This window comes from Rhipicephalus sanguineus, chromosome 1, assembly GCF_013339695.2.
Source record: "Rhipicephalus sanguineus isolate Rsan-2018 chromosome 1, BIME_Rsan_1.4, whole genome shotgun sequence".
Lineage (NCBI taxonomy): Eukaryota > Metazoa > Arthropoda > Arachnida > Ixodida > Ixodidae > Rhipicephalus > Rhipicephalus sanguineus.
Window position 1 is genome coordinate 253,679,308 of NC_051176.1, and position 19,514 is coordinate 253,698,821.

Sequence of the window (19,514 nt, forward strand, 5' to 3'; positions counted from 1 at the left end):
AAGTTTGTGGCTTGACACTTCCTTGTGAAGCGTAAATGCACTCGAGCCCAGACAGCCGCCTATTACATGTCTCTTCACGTCGCGTCACATGCTTCGATTTTACCGACGCATCTATTTTTTATACCTTCTTAAAAGCCTTCCCCTTCTCTGTGAGCTAGTGTACGTTGATAACGATATACAACTAGGTATCCTATACATAATTTCACAGACACGCTACGCATCGACTGTTTTCGTTTTGTCGTCTCGGAAAAGCGCAGCAAACCTAGTGTGTCCTTGCTGCCAGTCAGCGAGCAAGTTAGAGAAAGTTAAAACTTGCACGCTGACATATCTACCTGGTGTCTCGATACGATGCCTTATTTATAGAATGAACGGTTGAAACCACAGCATGCCGCATAGACTGCTTCTATTTGTATTTGCGCATATAAACTTGGAAGGGTTTACTTCATCTGCGAGGAGGAATATAAATTTATGCATATATAGTGTATTGAACTGCACGGCGACCAGAGGGACCAAAACGTCAATAAAGGATTTCTTTTTAATGTTCGCTTTTTCTATAGAAAAACTTTCCACACGTAACACACATATACATTACAATTATTTTGCTTAATATTTCCGCTGAAATCGCTTGATGCGAGGGATCCGAAAGCACGGCGTTGACGCCGACGGCGCTGCAGTGAAGTCTGTCGTGATAACTCAGAACGCCGATTAAATTCATTGTCATGCGATCGCAGCTTTCATAGACAATATAAATGTAGGGTGGTCGGAATTAGTTACGCAAGGAGATAAGGACAAAAAAAGGCTCCTGTCTTTTGTCGCCCTAGTTTTGCTCCCCTTTAATGTGCTTGGCATCTTCGTTGCGTTGCACTTTCGGTTTTGACAGCTCTTTAGCGATAGGAATTTTTTAATATCCTGGGTGTGTCATTCTATTCCAGTCGAGCTGAACTGAGTTGTATTTTGTGCTATTGACTTACAAAACGGTGCTCGGGCGAGACATTTGCCGGCAGTATTTCCAATACTTGGGGAATTTACGGCTAGAAAATTCCTGCTTTCCAGGTTTTAAATGCGAAGCATTTCTTAGCCAACCCTGGCGCTTCGAGCGTTTCTACCTACCTACCTACCTACCTACCTACCTACCTACCTACCTACCTACTGCGCCACAGATGACTGACAGTTTATATCTATCCAGGAGCGGCGAGAACAGACATTGGTAATTTAAATGCGAGAGCGGTAAGAAAAAACGACATCGGCAGTGTTGACCCGACGAATGCAACTAAGATAAAATAGGATCCCAACAGGAATCAAACCCAAGCATTCTGCGTGGCAGTCAGGTATACTACCACAGAGCCACGCCAGGTCTAGAAAGCGCTTTCGATAAACACCCTATGCAGGCGTAATGTCGGTGCAACGTCGCTTGTGGTTGTGGTGATGGCTACATAATTTTATAACAAAGCAATAAACTCTCCATATGTGCTCCTAATATACAGGTGTCATGTCAGGTTAACGTCTGTGATTCGCGTGTTGGCTCCACTTTTATAGCAGTCTAATAAACATTACATTTGCATTCGTATGATTCAGCAAGCTCTATTGAAGCACAGCCATAAAATGCAGCATAGAAGTACTCGCTGACTGCTTCGCATTAAATCGATTCCCACAAGGCGTGGGATCTGCCGAATTGTTTTGTGTGTGCGTTACTACATGCCATGGTGATTCAGCGTGTATGGCAATCAGCGTTCTAGGATATGGTTTCTCTCCGCGGCGGCTGTACAGTGCTCGTCAAATGAAACCCGAACAGCGGCAAGCCTTCGCAGTGGTATAGTGCGCGCCGTCCAGTTATCACCATGGATAGGCGCGCATATGCGCAGTGCGGTCAAACCGGATGCGCGCGCCTGTCAATGGTGATAACTGGAACGGCGCGCACTATACCACTGCGAAGGCTTGCCGCTGTTCGGGTTTCATTTGACGAGCACTGTACCTTTGCGTACACGAAGCACGAAAACCCTGATGTATTAAAGAAATAAAGTTCGATTAAAAGACCCATACGGTCAACATCATTCCGGGAACCTGCACCAAGGCGTTTTTGCCGTAGACCAAGCGTAGTGAGCTTGCTGTTTCGCTAGTTGGTGCACGGCATTTCAGAATGAAAACAGCACAGACTCTGCGCCGTTATTTCAGCTTCATTTTCTTCCTCTAGTACCAAGCGTATGTTTGACGCCAGCATAAATGATTAAATTTTGTCGAGTAGATGTCATTCTTAATAAGACAGGCTGTTCCTTGACTTTGATCAATGGGCATGCGGCTCTCTGCTTTACTCTTGCGCTGAGCTGGCTTGCAGCCGAGCCTTCTGCTTGGATTACCACGGTGTGAACCTGCTGCTGAGAGCTGTCTTCCAAGAGGCTAGAAACAGGACGGATGGATATGTGAAACATTGCTAGGACAATGGAAGACCGTTGTAACTAGGCGAAGTTTTTCAGCTCGAAGAATGGGGTTGCTAGCACTGCGATGCAATCGCAGAAAAATGCCTTTTGTACTAGTTTTTACGGGGTTCATGTGCACAGGCACCATTCCTAGCCATGGCGAAATTCAATCCAACAGTTTCAAGTTGCTAGAAGGGACGTTTTCTCCGCACATCCGTTATTTATCTACTTTTTACCACACTGAGAACATAAATATGTGTTAATCCGCGACATATAGTGACAGGCAGACAAATAAATTTATTGAGGTCCCGAGGGACTAGCCGAGGGGGACCCGTTGGGGCCCGTGGCTCGCAGCTGGCTGCTCCGATGTCGGAATCGGGAGGCTATGCCTCTCAACTCTTTCATGGGCCCTCTGGAAGGCCGTTGACTGGATCTTGAGTTCGGTACTTGAGGTGGCCTCGTCCCAGTCCTGTTCGCTGGTGAGTGACGTATCCCGTAAAGCGGAACACTGCCAGACCAAGCGGGACACTGGCAGAGTGCTAAATTCCTCCCCACAATCCGGGCACTGTGGATCAGTTTCTGTGTTAATCCTGCTTAGGAACCTCGTGAGAGATATGACATTGCCTGAAGCATCCTAAGCGTGATCGCTTGAGATCTACATAGTTTCGGGTGTGGAGGCGCGAAACGCCTGCGTTCCTCTTTATAGAGGGAGATGATATCATGGAACGTTAATAAGTGAGAATTATATTTTTCTGCTTAAATTAAGTCAAGACCACAGTAAACATGCTAGATGAAAAATAACAACAACAACGACAAAAGAAACAAGCGCGAGCAATAGGCCGGTGAATATTACTTCAAAATTTTCGCACAAGGCTGGAAGAGCTTTTCGATGGAGGCGAAAACGTACGAGGCCCGCGTACCTAGATTTAGGTGCTCGTTAAAGAACCCCAGGTGGTCGAAGTTTCCGTAGCCCTCCACTACGGCGTCTCTCGTAACCATATCGTGGTTTTGGGACGTTAAACCCCAGATATTATTATTAAGGCTGGAAGAGCAACTGGCTGCTTTGATATATTTCTGGATTGCGGCGACGCTTGCTTGTGCGGGACAGAATAAAGGAGCACATTGACTAGCCCGTGATCCTGTGCCCATTTGATCTACCATTGTATTGGTGTGTCATGTAATCAAGTAACACGGTAATCTAGAACCGAATTATACACACCCAGATTCATCCACTTAAAAAGTTCACTTCACGATTACGCAGTCTTCAGAGAATTGGAAACGAGATACGTCAACTGGATAAATAGAATGAACTAACACGATTTACACTTTTCTGCAGTTACTGTTTCTTACAACATTTGTAACTCTGCCGTGACTGCCTTGCACTTGCCGCGTGTGAAATTGCATTGTTTATTCTGACTGTACGAGTGCACCACGGCGGCACGGGGCCTTAGTCGGCCAAAGCTGTGTGCCGTTAGTGCTCATGCTTCCGGACATTTTTATAAACAGTGGAATAATGAATGAATGAATGAATGAATGAATGAATGAATGAATGAATGAATGAATGAAGTGGTATAGTAGGAGACGCAACGGTTATAACGGACTGTTTAATTTGCAACCGAACGAAATGCTTGGCCAAGAGAAAGAGAGCAGGAATATAGGTAGGGTAGGAAGGTTAACTACCTAGACTATACGCCCGACTTGCTACCCTGCACATGGGGAGGGGAATAAGGGAGTAAAAAAGAGAGACAGTTCCCCTCAGCGAAAGCGCGCTAGTGCTAGCACGGTTATTCTGAAACACTGATACTATCGCCTTGCCTGGCGCACTTGCCCAACGCGAGCGCCGCTGTTATAATCAACTGGAAGACTACGCTCATTTTTATTCTTTTTTTGAGGCTGTTCATCGGGCGCATATCGTACTTTCGTTTTTCTTGCTCCCCCTTCTGATCGTTCGCCTCATTTAAACATAGTACGAAAACATAGGTACGGTGTTACTGAGGCGATTGCGTAATTGGTTGATTCGGTATCGCGGCACCGAGTGTGACCTTGAAGGCAGCAGATCAGTGGTCAAGGTGGAGTAGGCGCACTGCACGTGATAAAAACAAGATGCACCTCCGTGCCAAATCTTTTCGGGGGTGCTGTCGTTTCGGATTGCCCAGCAGCGAGTGAGAAGGATCCCACGGCACAAAAAGTGTGAATGCAACCCGCAACGCCGACAGTCTCCCTGAAAGGAGGGAAGTGAAGGAAAAAGAATGTGTCGCTAATAAAACAGCAATTACAGCGGCACTGCACCAGCTGTCTGCCTTGAGTCTTCAGGGGGTTGCACCCTCGCTGCTCTATCATTTTGATTCTGAGGGAACTCGTTCTTGAGAGAATGCCAGGACGGGGGGCGCGACAGTCTCTGAAGGACAACGAATCTTACTGGGCCTGTCGGACTGCTATAAATACAGCAGGTCGCTTGTTCTCGCCGCGCTCTCCAGTTCTTGTCTGTGCCAGGACAGCGACTCCCCGCACGGTACTCAATAGATTTGTCGTTATATTTGTGAGCTCGCCTTCGCATTACGCAACACTGTTGCAAAAGAGCGAAGGAGCCCCCCGAATCAAGGTGCCGGGTGCACGGGCGATTCTCCGTTTTCATCTTCACTTGCCAGGCGACAGTGACGGGGGTCGCCACAGTTGCGCGTATAGTATTGTGATGTGTGTCGTATAGTAGTTTCTGCTGGCCTTTTGTGTCCGCTGCGGTGCCTGTGCACCTGTGACGCGGCGTTAATCGATGTCAAACACGCCGAGAATGTGACACGACCTCTAGCGCACCTCGGGTTCCGAGGGCATTGGCGCAAGTGTGCTTCACGTGCAAGCGAGGAACCCGTGGTGCGTCGCACCAGACGATCTCAGACACACGGTATAGCACACTTGGCAGCGGCTCAGCGATTCGCAGCCAGGCCAAGGTAGCGAGAGAATGAGCCTGCTCATCACCTACGTCGTGCGAGTTTCTGCATAAAAATTAACGAGCGAGCTGACAGATGACGGCGGCGCGACCTCAGACAAAGGTCTCCGTTGGTATCGCGGCCTGGCACATAAAATCCTGCGCGCGCCAGCGAATAGAGCTTTGAAAAGAGAGAAATCTGGGCTAGCACACTTTCGTGCCCGTCAGTGGTATAATAAATAAGCGGTCATCGGGTGCGAGGATCGGGGGTGATGATATTATGCGCGGAGTTGGGCAGATCTCCAGCAGTGTCCTTTCGCTTACAAGCAAGTTGATGGCCGGGCCGCGTTCCCTGGCGGAACGTGCGCCTCACCGACGCGGTGTGGAGAGGATCTTGTGTCGCGCTGCAAAGTACGATGCACACGTTATTTGATTCGGCCGAGGCTAATGCAGGTCACCGATAGTTGAACGGCAGCGAGCCACCGTGCGCGTGGGAACGGCAGAGCGTGGGAACGTTGGTGTGTTCGAAAGCACTTCTGGGCTCCACCCGAGTATACAGTTTAATGTAGCGTTGCCTATTTCGATTGGAATGAGCTATCTGGGTGTGATCGTCCACACGGACTCTAAAAAATAGACGCTTATGGGAAAGCGGTTGGTGTCCCAAATCGCGGCCACGAATTTCAGAAGAACCAATAGAGTGAGGCAGGAAGAGCAGCACACTGTGAAAGCGTCGGCATTTGTTTTTAGTTAAGTTCCTCGTAAATTACGACCGTAAAGATATGTAACGTCCGCCCGCATGTCTAATCGGTTTATCTGGGCAGCAGCGTCAAGTCGTTTGCGAATCAAAGCGAGTCGTAGAGATTCGGCGGTATTGGATGATGGGCGAGCACGACGCGTGGGAGCCGGTTCCTCTTCCACAATATGAATATGCTGATCGTTGACGCTGCCATAATTGAATGGATTAAAGGTTTCCTCACTAATTGTGTTTAGTTTTGGCGGTGCTCATGAGACAACGTTACCTGCGCAACGCCTGTCCTGTCGGGCGGGCTGCAGAAGTCTGTCCTTGGACAATGCTATTTTAAATGCGCGTAAATGACTGGTCAACTGACGTCTCCCCTCTCACATATTTGCCTGGTATACCGCGGCGTAACTAATAGCTCCAATATCACACTTCCACAAGCAGATCTGAACACACAGCTGGTGCTGTTCTTGGCACATGGAAATAATTATCGTAAAGTGCAAGGCTAAGCGAATTTCTTGTACTGACGTACAGTTCACCCGACCTATCGCATTACATACAACCTCAGGAATCTGCCTGCAATCCCACTTAAGTACCTCGATAAGTAGCTAACAGCAGCACGCATTACATCCGAAGCTAGTCGCACTCTACCCGTACCTACGGCGAAAAATTTTCCATTCGCGTAAATTACTCTTTTAGGCAAACGGAATGGAAAAAGCGGAGCACGTTCCTAAAGCATATCTGCATAGATAACGGCTATATATTCATGCTCCCCCTGCTTTTCGCACATTGTGCCAGCCTATTAGCCCTATAATATCGCCGACATTGTGCAATGTAATCCTGCCGCTATTCGCATTATGATTAGACGCAGGACGCTGTTTGATGGTGGGAGGAAAAGAGAACTGATACATGTCGGTAAACCGAGCACGTACAAGCGAGATCGAACTGCATGTGCGTGGTAAGAATGAATGTGGTAAGAAGGAATAACGCTGCACCCGGTCGGGTGAACAAAAAAACATCGAACGCCAAAGAATAGGTGACAGCACCGCAGCAGGGCGAGCAGCCACGCACAGCGTACGAAAACAACGCGCGCGTATATGAGGACTGGCCGACTGCGCGCACCGCGTCTTCGGTTAGGCATTTACCTTTCGATAGTACTGCCGCACAATGACAACGCCTCGCCTTTGTGGCAGCCCCAGAATCCCACATTAAACGAAACAAAACTCGATGCAGTTTAGAAGCGCGCAGCCTGTTTCATCTTGTGTAATTATGCCATGAAGCATTCAGCGTAACTTCCACGAAAGCATCGCTGAAGCTTCTTCCACTTGCCACTCCAAGTCGCCGGAAACACATTCTCTATCATAATATATACTGTATAGCGCAAGATTTTCTCTTGCGGGTAAAATTAAAACAAACAAACAAACAAACAAACAAACAAACAAACAAACAAACAAACAAACGAAGATGTAAGAAGATGCAATAAATCTGTCGACCTGATATGTCGGTGTGAGTCTTCCTCTCTCTCTCTCTCTCTGACACGCACACACACCACTCGATCCAGTTCATCTTCTGCTTCCACCTTCTGTCATTTTGCAGCATACGTAATAGCGTTCCTTCAACTTATTTCTAGCTTAGGAGTGCTGTTTCTTGGGCGAGTTGGAAATTCATACTTGGAAGGGTAGCGCTAGTAGACACGGACTAGAAGGAAGACACACGGACACACAGACGGAAGCGCTCTAGCAACTGGTTTTTTTATTGAAAATCCGCCCTACATATATACATCGCTTTTATGGCCACGTGACAATTTCAGCGCAGTGGCGAATTGAGGAACATAATTTATTTTTCTGACAACACTATCGACGGTGTGCTGACACATTTCGCCCCTTCTTTGATTATGGTCTTTGCTTCGATGATTTCTCGAGTGCACTACTTATCTTTGTGGCGGCTGATTATGATACAATTTGAATAAACAGGTGAACAACCACAATCATTGCAATGTGTGGACAGGTGCCCATCCCTGTATCGAGCAACGTTTTGTTTGTGCTCCCGTAGCCGATCATTGATACAACGGCCCGTTTGGCCGATGTATATCCCGCCACATGTCAGTGGTAAACTGTATACCACGCTTGCTGCGCATGGCACGAAAGGACTTTGGTGCTTTTTCTGGCACCCTTTCGGCTTTTCAGTGGCAGGATCGGTGAGCTTTCACAGGCGGCTTAGCTTATCGGGTGCTGAAAAAACCACCTTTACGCCAGTTGCTAAAAAACCAGTTGCTAGAGCGCTTCCGTCTGTGTGTCCGTGTGTCTTCCTCTAGTCCGCGTCTACTAGCGCTACCCTTCCAATTATTTCTAGCTATCTTCCACAAAGACCTGCGGCGCTCTTTTTATTTTGCGGCGATGAATTGCCGCTCCCGGGCCAATTGTACCCATTTAACCTGTGCAGACGTACTCGTCGAGCGTTACCCAAGGCCGTCTCTCCCGTGCATGCGCTCGCACAGCATCGGCGACAGTGGTTTTTCTTCATTTCAATAAAGTTTTTCTCTCTCTCCTCGACCGCGAAACTCGTCCGTTGGCGCGATTGCGTCAACGCTAACGGGAGAATGCCCACTATTCGGCGCTCGCTTTCAGCAGTCGCTCTCTCGTCCGCAGTGTTTCCCTTTCCTGTGCGTGCCTTTCCTACGCGCACCCATCTCTTCGAGTGGGCTTGAACGAGTGTGCCGGAAACTGAAAGCGTTCGCCTTTGCTCTCGTCCGCAGTCGATTCAGCATGCTGGATGCTCTCAGCTCCCTCGCGGCCGTCGCCAGCACGGGCCTCCAGCAGCTGGGCAACGCGGCGGCGTCCATAGTGAACCCCCCATCCGACACGGAGCCGGCCATGGCCAACGGCGACGGAAATCGCAAGCTGCCTCGGTACACGCTGCAGGACGTGTACCAGCACTGCCACCAAAATGATCTGTGGATCGTGATTCACAACAGGGTGTACGACGTCACGAACTTTCTCGACAAGGTACGTTTGCCGCTCGAGACGCGCGCTCGTACGCGCGTGCCTCCAGAATGACGGAGGAGGCAAGGAGGACGCGACGGAGTGATACGCATGCGCCTATCGCAACGTTATCGGGGGATCACTGCTACCGTTCACCGCAGTCGCACCGCCCCGACAGTGAAGCCGTAGTCCTCCCTGAACGCATTTTGTGTCGAAGGCGTGCGTTGCTCTAAGCAGTAATATATATATATATATATATATATATATATATATATATATATATATATATTATATATATATATATATATATATATATATATATATATATATATATATTCGAGTAATTCGCACCATTCGTTGGTCGAGTCTAAAAGACAACATGCTTCACAATCGATGACCAAATGGTGAAAATGACGCGATGACGGGCTTCTCGCAATGGCCTGCCTTTGGTCTCTGGCTTTCCTGAAGTAAAGATGGGAAGTAAACAGTTCTTGGAATGCAACATCAGTGGCCTTCGGCCACCATTATCGTCAAAAACCTGCGTGGCCATAACCCTGCTCCTTAGACAATGACGGGACAGGTCAGACTGAGTAAAACTATGGGGCAGATGTTGAGCCTGTGCCCCCCCCCCTCCCCCCTCGCTTATGTGATTTGGGGGAGGCGGTTGCCCCCCTGCTCCCATCGTGCGCACGCCTATGACCGAAGCTGTAAGCGTAGCACAGGTGCCTTCCATGAGTGAACGATGCTACTGAGAGACGGAGCTGGCTGTATTATTCAGAGGGCTTTTTTTCTGTTCCCTCCTACATAGCTGGCTGGCCCCCGCCACGGTGGTCTAGTGGATATGGCGCTCGACTGCTGACCTGAATGTCGCGGGATCGAATCCCGGCCGCGGCGGCTGCATTTTCGATGGAGGCGAAAATGTTTGAGGCCCGTGTACCTAGATTTAGGTGCACGTTAAAGAACCCCAGGTGGTCGAAATTTCCGGAGCCCTCCACTACGGCGTCTCTCGTAATCATATCGTGGTTTTGGGACGTCAAACCCCAACAATTATTATTTTTTGCTGGCTGGCAACATTACCAAGCGGTACTGCTCCAAACACCTGCACTGTCTCTCCAGTTGCTTCCCTGCGAAAACATAACCGCATAGTTCATTCCTAGTTCATGTGGCACTGCTTTATACAAGCTACTGCAAAGATACACGTGGGTTGCGATTCCTCTCTTTCAGTGTATCGCGTTGCAGTTTCCAGAGGAAAGTAGTAGTTTTTATATAATCGACGTGTTTGACTTCTAGTGTCCTCGCTATGCTCAGTTCAATTTGCATCGATGCCACCTATGAGATAACCGTACCTTAAAAGGGGACATATAATAAAGAGAAGCGGAATAAGGTCTACTACCCGGCCACATTCGTGTTCGCTCGCTTTACCTACGTTAGCTTTCGTAGCACAGCGCTTTTTTTCTTTTTTTTTTTTTGTACGGTGAACTGCACCGCTATTAGAGATTGCAACGTGCGTGAAACGAGCGACTCTAGACAGTCCCGACCGCTTCTGCGGAATGATATAGCGGCCGTCAAAGAAAAAAAAAACGTAAGGCGCGCACGATGTCGGGAAAAGGAGGATCCGTTGGAGCGGTTTCAGCGCGCTGCCACAAACGGCCTTGGCTCTCGCGCTCGGCATATCTGATCGAATTATATTTCTCTTTTCTGCGGCGACAGTAGCAACAGAAGCAGGTGGCACGTGAATTCGGGAAGGCCGAGTTGCCTGCATTCAGGGTCACTCGAACAACGTCAGAGATTGTCAGAGCTCAGCAATTGCAAAGTGAAGGTCCAGCTTAATGCATACAGTAATGCCACGTGTGTATATATATATATATATATATATATATATATATATATATATATATATATATATATATATATATATATATATATATATATATATATATATATATATATATATATATACCTCGGATGTATATAACGTTCGGCGTGGAGTATATCCGAGCAGAGATCAATAAATCAGACGCCCTTTATTCCGGGGCTATTTCGGGTAACATGTCTTAGCACTCGCACGAATATCGGGCGACAAGTATTTGAAACGAGACGCGATATGTAAAGAAATTGAGTACGGTCGTTCTTCGTGTAAAAAAAAAAAGTTTCTGGCACTATATACGTTGTAACACCGCGCTATGATCCTTATCAGGTTAGGGAAATGTCCATACAAATGAGATGTGCCCCAAAGACTATTAGATTTGAGAAACCTCTTGATTTTGGCTGTTAGTAGTCGCTTGTGCTTGACGTAGTAGAATGGAAATTGTCGACTTCACAGAAGAAGAAAAATCAACTCCAAAGACAGAAAAGAAAAATCCCAATGTGAAAGACAATGGGATCGCCCTTCTATAAGTAGCAGCAGAGATAACATGAGCACGGGAAAAATTAAGAGCAGTTCCAGCGCTTGCGCTTACATTTTTGCAGCTGCGTCGTTACATTGAACTTTTCAGTCGAATTTTAGCTAACTTTGCGCGTTCACGCTAACTTTACGTAAAGCGTGGACGCATTGACTGCAAAGGAACTCGTGTTTTCCAGCGTGCTGCTGCAGATCAGCAGCAGATCCTTTCCAGTCAGTTATTCCAGCTGTCACAGTTCGTGATGGTACCCTGGCAACCTAGCGCAAAGAGTGTCGATTTTCGCAGCATCCCGGTGGTGAGGAGATCCTGTGGGAGCATGCTGGCAGGGACGCTACCCTCGCATTCATGGGCACCGGCCACACCCGGGAAGCGATCAGCCTGCTGCAGCAATACTGCATCGGCATTCTAGCCGAGGTAACAACATTCGCTATATCCTTTATTGGGCCTTGGCGGCTCTGTCACAAACCTGGCACCTTCTATAAGCATCAGCTGTCAGGTTTCGTTTCGAGCATTGAGGGCGAAGTGTGCAAAATCTTTCATATACACTTCATTTCGATGGTGTTAAAGTGGCGATCATAGATTTAAGGAAATCCCGATCGAGGGAGAGAATGACAGCGTCTACATCCAACTTTCCCTCATTTTCTTAAAGGGCCCCTCACCAGGCCCATTAGCGAATTTTGTTATGCACTAGAAATGCGGCGGCAGATAGGAAACGTCTGAGCGCAAAAATGAATCGATTCATTGCAGATAGGAGAAATTGAAAAGTCGCGTCGCCATACTGGCATGAGCAGAGCTTCATTGCCGGTGTAGAAATCAATATCTTTACTAAGAACCGTGTCTCGTCTAAATTGCAAGCCACGCCTTCTTTTGTTTTTTTTTTGTTGTTTTTTTTTTCTCTCCTTCGTACTACGCGACGCAATGCCAGCGGCGGCACTGCGCATTCTGCGTTGCACAACTTATCTATTGTATAGAACGTCGCTGATTATATAACAGCCAGCAATTGTGGTATAGTCAGTGCTTTTTATGTAGAGACTTTCCTTCTGGAAACATAAGAGGAAAGCCCCGCGTGAGGCTTCAATTTGTTCCAAGCTTCAACTGTTCTTTCGCCGCGCAGCCAGTTGATAATTCGCACTCGGTTGCCATGGCGTGATTAGGCGCAGCGCTTCGCTGTTTGCAATGTCCAAACCTGGTGAAGGCTCCTTTCAAGTTTGCGGTTGCTGTGAGCCCAATCGAAATCAATCGTTACCAGGTCGCACAAGCTTTGACACTTGCTCGAGTATATAGTTAATTAGGTGCTTAAAAAGGAACAAAAACAGACGGTCAGAATCATTCTGAAATATATACGGCATCTGGGATGCTAAGTTCATAAACCTAATCCATTTGCTTTTTATTTTCTAGCGAAACGCACGCGGAACTCATGTACGGCGAATACGATGGAGGAGTGACTGTTTTCTAAAATTTCGACAGTGATTGTTAGTTGGGGAGAGAGAGAGAGAGAGAAAAACAAAGATGGGCAGGTTGACCAGAAATACGTCCGGTTTGCTACCCCGCACTAGAAGAAAGAAATATAGAGCAGAATTAAGAGAGCAGTAGAATGGAAGATAGAAAAAAGAACACTAATAGCACGCACACTTGAAGACGCACGCCATGTCTACGTGGCGTAGAGATGTGTCGCGGAGACCTGTGGACTTTTAAGTCACTACCAACGACTTCGTTGCCTTGGCACATGGCCATGCTACAAAAATCGTGGCATTTCAAAACAGTCTCGAGTCCCCTCGTTTTAGTGCCATCTGTAGTGGGTGTCGCAAAACGTGTTCAAACTTTAATGGTCTCTTCGGTGCCGCAAGAGTCGCATGCAGGCGCCTCAGCCATTGCGATGCGAAACGAGCACGCCTTCGTGAAGGCAACCCCCATCCAGAGGCGGCGTTATAGCGCTGCGTTGGAACGGCAAACTTGCGATCGTAGTTGTAGCTTCAATGAACGATCCACTGACGCATTTATGAGCAGCTTCACGAAAAATGGCATCGAAAACTGAGCAATCAAGCATCAATCTAATGGAGCGGATATTTCATTTCAGGAGTGCCGAAGACGCGAAGATGAAATTTCTTTTTGCGCTCATGCGCACTTGCTGCAATGGAATCAAGCAGAAGAAACAGTTAACAGATTGAGATAACGAGAATGAAGTAATAAGCTCAGCTCGTGATGTATCTAAACCGCGTTTCTTGCTGCCTTAAAAGTCCAGACATTCCAGGGATATGGCTGTTCAGAATGCCAGAGAATAGCGAAACTCTAAAGAGGGCGCAAGATGAGAAATATTGCAGCTCCGCATTTTTGCGCAGCTGCACGGAAGAACGTCAGGGGGACGATATCAGGGTCACTGCAAGCATTTGCCTGCAATTCCCGTGGAGGGGGTTTCCAGACCGATGCCTGAATATGAATGCCATTTGAAAGCCTCGCAGGGTAACGCCACAGAGATACCTCTGCGCGCTTATAGCGACTGGGCTCAGGCTTTCGCAGTGGAAACGAAAGCAAGTCGGCGCGCTTTGTAGCCGCGGACGGTACAGCTGAATGAATACGATAATTTATACCTTGCTATGTAGAAATATTTCTTTTAGAGGCAGACAACGACGTTCCTGATGGACACCCGTTGCTTACAAATGAGATTCCTCATCGTCGCTCTGCCTCTCAAACAGCAAAGTGCCCATACGGTGCCTTGCATGCGCGAGGAATTTTTAAAGCGCTTGCGTTGCATAATTGCGAAGGGGATGTAAAAACGAGCGACGTTGCGCAAAAATATTGCGTTCCAAGAAACGTCGAAAACATGCGGGAGAATTTCACGGACGCTGTCTTCATTAGAATACGGAGCATGCTCAGTTTGATGGTGTTGCAAAAAAAAAAATATACGGTCCTATTCGCTAACGCTAATGAGAACACCGGCGAGAACCTATGCTCTCACGCGATACCCAATAAATTCCTTTGACGTTCTCAGTCTATTGCATTGTTTATTTCTATCACTTGCTCTCGTCCGGTCGCGTAGACATCAATACTGGTTAATAATGACAACAATTGATATAGGGTTTTACTTGCCAAAACCACGATATGATTATGAGGCATGTCGTAATGGGGGACTCATCAGCACTGGTTGTTCATTCTGAGATTTGGCCGCCGAGATGTTAATTCGCATTGGATTCACCTTTAATACACTTTAATTCACTTAACATTTCATTCACCTTAATTCACTTGGCATACCTCAATTCTAATCACCTGGCATACCTCTACCACACCGCTGCAAGTACAACTGTTATGGACGTCTGCTATAGATGCCTACAAATGTATCAGTAGCCGTTGATAATTAGGAAAGTGCTTATCGAGCTAGATAATCATTTATAATTTACTAATTAAATGGCCTTGTCCACAAATTTACTAACGGCTGCTCCACTCGTGGAAAATATTTACTAGGTTGTATTCGTGCAACGCAAATCGTCCTTAAAAAAATCTCGGCACGTGCAGTTGTGACGCCGCGTATAGTCGTGAGCATTATAATATTGAACATCGAAATTACCTCTTAAAAGTCATAGCAGCTAAACGCAGTTGGCAAATGCAAAAGTGCTGATGACACTAAATGCTCAAAAGGAAATGTATCTATGGCAATTTAATACGTCACATTCATATCACTACATTAAAAGTAATCGTTGAATAAAACGAACTCGGTGTGCCAGCTCATATTGCTCTCGATAGTACATGTGAGGCTCCTGAGCTGTCAGATAGGAAAGCCCCATGTTTAGCGTTATCTTTTTTTTTTATGCGTCTGTTGCTGGCTGTCATTTGACACGGTCTTATATGGCTGTTATTATCAAGTACCTCGCTGCATGTGTGCGGCTAGCCTTTCTTTGCAGTGGGTGTTGGCTCGCTGTCACCTCTAAGCATTAAAGATGAGGAAAGAGCTCAGCCTGACGTATATGCGCCTTATCAGTGTTATATCAAGACCTAACAAGGAGCCGAAGCACTGGTGCCGGCATTTCTTGGAGCTGTACGTTTAATAATAATTGTTGTGGTTTCACGTACCAAGACCACGATATAATTACGAGGGACGCCGTAGTGTAGGGCTACGGAAATTTCGATCACCTGGGGCCCTTTAACGCGCACCTGAATGTGAGTACACGGGCCTCAAGCATTTTCGCCTCCATTGAAAATGCGGCCGCCGCGGCCGGGCTTATATCCCGCGACCTTCGGGTCAGCAGTCGAGCACCATAACCACTAGACCACCGTGGTGGGTTGGAGCTGCACTTTTAGAAAAGTGATACTGTATATAGCGCGCCTAGCGAAAAGTGAAATCACGATTATGCGGTCTCTTTAGCTTCGATTCCGCCAATGAAGGCTGCGCAAAGCACTTATATTTGTTGAATTCTACACAGCGAGAGCTTTTACCTTGCAGCCGCATTCGTGCGGCGTCGCAGATGTAACGGCCTCGATAACTCTGATCGCCACATTGCTATAGAGACGCTGAGTGCTCCCTTCCAGAGTTGCAGAATAGCGTCTTCTCAGTGTAATAAAAAAGTTGGGTGAGTTAGTGTTGTATCGCCCTCCCCCCCCCCCTGCCTCCAAGGTGTAAGGTGTAAACAATGACCTGTTTTGGCGTTGTAAGGAAACAACTAGACAAAAAAAAGGGAGAGACAAAGAACCTTGGCCAATTCTGCACCGTGCCTTAGGGCGTTGATAAAGTATGCATGAGCGCTAAGACGCAAATGCTGCGAAAGGTGGCCGATGCCGTGCGCGCCGCTATTACATGTCAGTAAGAGCACCATAACAGGCCGCCAATTATACAGCATGATGTAATCGTGTGGCGCCAAGTGAGGTGTTTGCATGCTTCAGAGGCCAAAGGTAACTGCCACGATGACCTGCTGTAACAGAAAATTCGCCCTCTTTAGTAATGCGGACAGCGCATGGATCTGGTCTTTGGCTGAAATCTTTATATAGTGCCGAGGCACCTTCGCTCTAAAGGCACATTTTCCGACGGCCGTTTCGACCACAGCAGACAGTGATGTGCGCGTACTTATGAATGGCTGTTTTTGACTCGGCTTCTAAATTGTATTTATACGAAAAAATAAATAGCGGTTTATTTCGCAAATGAAAGGTTAGCTCCAATGGAGGGCGTCTGTGTGGTGCAGTTGTCAACATAGGCGTGCGCACAGGGGGGGGCAGGGGGGCGGCCGCCCCCCCCTAATCACCTAAGAGGGGGGGGGGGCGCAAAATATGCCCCGTACATTGACCCTTCTAGTCACCTAAGAGCGGGGGGGGGGGGCGCAAAATCTGCCCCGTACATTGACTTAGTAGGGTGGGGGGCCGCTGCGATGAACCTTTGCCCCCCCTGATGGGGAACTCTGCGCACGCCTATGGTTGTCGATAATCCAAAGGCTTTACTTTTTTTTTCCTATTGAACTTTTGCAGGAGGAGCAGCTGAACATGTTCAACGACGTGTCCCTGCAAATGGCCGTCACTGCGCAGTCTTAAGTGGCTCAGCATACAAGCGAAACGGACGTTGTCCGCGGCCTCAGCTTTGGGAATAGTGTGATCTTCATCGTCATCGTTTACTTTCCGGAACTTCATCGTGTCTCTTCGTATGTGTGCTGCAGCGTATATTTATTGCCGTATTCGTTATAAATAAAGAGCTTGCAGCGTGCCATTGTTCATTCGATAAGCACATCACAACTGGCTCATCGGATGCGTGTCTGTTTTTCAATGAACGTCATCACAACCGAGAAGCGTGAGGCTGCCTGAGGGCGCTCAGCCGGTGTGAGGCGCCTTCGAATACAGCTGTGTCTTGCGAGTGCGACGACAGCGGCGTAGTGCGAGAGAAAATTGCACGCACGGTGTGTGTCTATGTATATCAATGAAGTGAAACATATCAAGAAAGCTTCGAACTAAGGTAGATGTCAAACAAGCGCGTTGAAGCTTTCATACTTCTGTTATCGTCATCAAGGGGACACGGTCGAGAGCTTTGGCGTGGAGAGTGTAGGTAATGCAGATGCAGATCTTGAGATTTAGTACACACTCTGGGGGAGTGGCCAAGAGTCGGGTAGCACAGAATAAACATTTTTTTTTCCCTGTTGGCAAGTGAGCTGGCTGATCGTCGCCGCGAGGACATGATAATTTTGCATAAAGGCCATTCGTGGACTAATTGGTCTTTCCTTATCATTTCATCTACAACGCTCTTGACATAGACGAATGCCACATAACACAAACCAGGAACACGAGCGCCCGTGTTTTGTGCCATTGCCTTTCCGTCCGCCTCTCAACAAGAACGCCTGCCGATGATGCTGATGAGAGAGACTAATCTGCAGAAGGAACATGGCTGGCCTGCTTTCGCATGGAGTTGCTCACCACATACGCAGCTGATCACCGCAGCTACGAATGTGGCGGCGGCCTAAGGCGGCACGACGTTTGAATGGAACTCATCAATGTTTAGTTGACGATGCGTTTTGCATGAAACAGGGATGCCGTTGGCGGCTAGTTTGCGCCAAATTGGCCACTTTGCGACCCCGTCTGGCGACGAAAGTTTCAGATTGGCTCCATGGCTACTTTCTGGCTAGAAAACCTAAATACTACCCATTGTTCCCAAGCATTTCTGTCGCGTCAGCCGATTCGTGTGCATGTCTTCCCACCCGTCAGCAGGCTGGTGCGCATCCAGGCGTCTCAACGCAACGCGAGGCGCGCCTGCAAAGACGGAGTGATGCAAGGCCCGTGCTCTCAGTGTACACTTGATAAAAGCGAAGATCCCCAACAAAATGAAGTTGGACTGTTCACCGTAAACCAAATTTCATTACTTTGAAGCTCGACTGGTATTTTGGTAACTCTACTACGATTTCTGTCTGCGCCTTCAAGGAAAAACTGTTTAAATGTTCGATGTTCCTACCGACTTGTAGGCTGGAATTTTCCAGAATTACTCTGTCTCTGGCAAGAGCTCTCTGTTCTACATAAACTATATCAAGACAAACTGAACGTGTAATAATCAATCCGGCACAGTTGCCGTGTCGAACTGGCGCAAAATATGGAAGCTATGTGTGTCGCCCGAAGCCCTAACAGTCCGCCTCTTTACTGCTTTAACAGCGTTTGAACTTATTTCATAAAAGCCACTTGAATTTACTTCGCAAAGTAAACTACCGTAGGATTCTTCACGACACATTTATTTTATCACCGCAATATATTTTCCGTAGCATTGATCATCACCATAAAATAGTTATTCCATTTTGCGACACCAAAACATTTTCCGACTCTTTTCTACAGCCATTGAGTGGAACCATCTTCCCGCTGACAAAGCATCAGTCGATCGTAACGTTTACGTGTGGTACTATAGTTATACGATGGGGGTTATAACCCCCATCGTATAACTACAGCCCGATGAAAATTTGTTAATTGTTGTTTTATTGCGATAGCAATTATATGAACACTCTCGGCGGATTTTTGCTGTCGCTGTCATGTCCCGTATATGTATGTATGTATATAAAAAAGGCACAAAGAAAAATAAATCATTAAACAAAACAAATCTCAAATACCTGACCGGGGATTCGTACCAACGACCCCACACTCTAAACGTGGTAACCGATAAATGTGATTTTGTGCACCTATAAAGTAAGGGTTACATTAGCTTTGAGTACATAAATTCTAAACTTGGTAACCCTTACTATCGGTGCACAAAATCACATTTATCGGTTACCACGTTTAGAGTACATGCTCCGCAGCGCGCCGCGTTAGACAACTCTGCCACGTGCCATGCATACGCCGGCGTAATAACGGCGAGCTATTTATATGCACCATTGTTGTCACAGAATCACTCCACGCGCCGCAGTTTAAATGAAAAAGAAATATCTAAGAGCGTCGGGTTCTGCATAGTCGACGCTTGCAGCGCGCTGCTCAAGCACGAAGACGTAAGAACTGCGACAGTTGTTAGTTCGCGCTTGTCCTGCGTATACCTGTGCGCTCTTTTTGAGCGTCCTTCCTTGTGCTTCAGCGGCGCGCTGCAAGTTTAGAGCTGCTTGTCATTCTTTGTGTGACATT

At 47.3% G+C, this 19,514-nt stretch overlaps 1 protein-coding gene across 1 annotated transcript in view; it reads left to right on the forward strand.

Annotated features, from left to right (window-relative positions):
- Positions 1-17,176, forward strand: part of LOC119377956 (uncharacterized) — a 46,927-nt gene extending 29,751 nt beyond the window's left edge. Inside the window, exons 2-4 of the mRNA XM_037647238.2 lie at positions 8,832-9,081; positions 11,745-11,873; positions 16,908-17,176. Of these exons, the coding sequence (XP_037503166.1) occupies positions 8,832-9,081; positions 11,745-11,873; positions 16,908-16,970 (442 nt within the window). The 3' untranslated portion in view covers positions 16,971-17,176. The remainder of the gene's footprint in view (positions 1-8,831; positions 9,082-11,744; positions 11,874-16,907) is intronic.
- Positions 17,177-19,514: the final 2,338 nt, after the last annotated feature.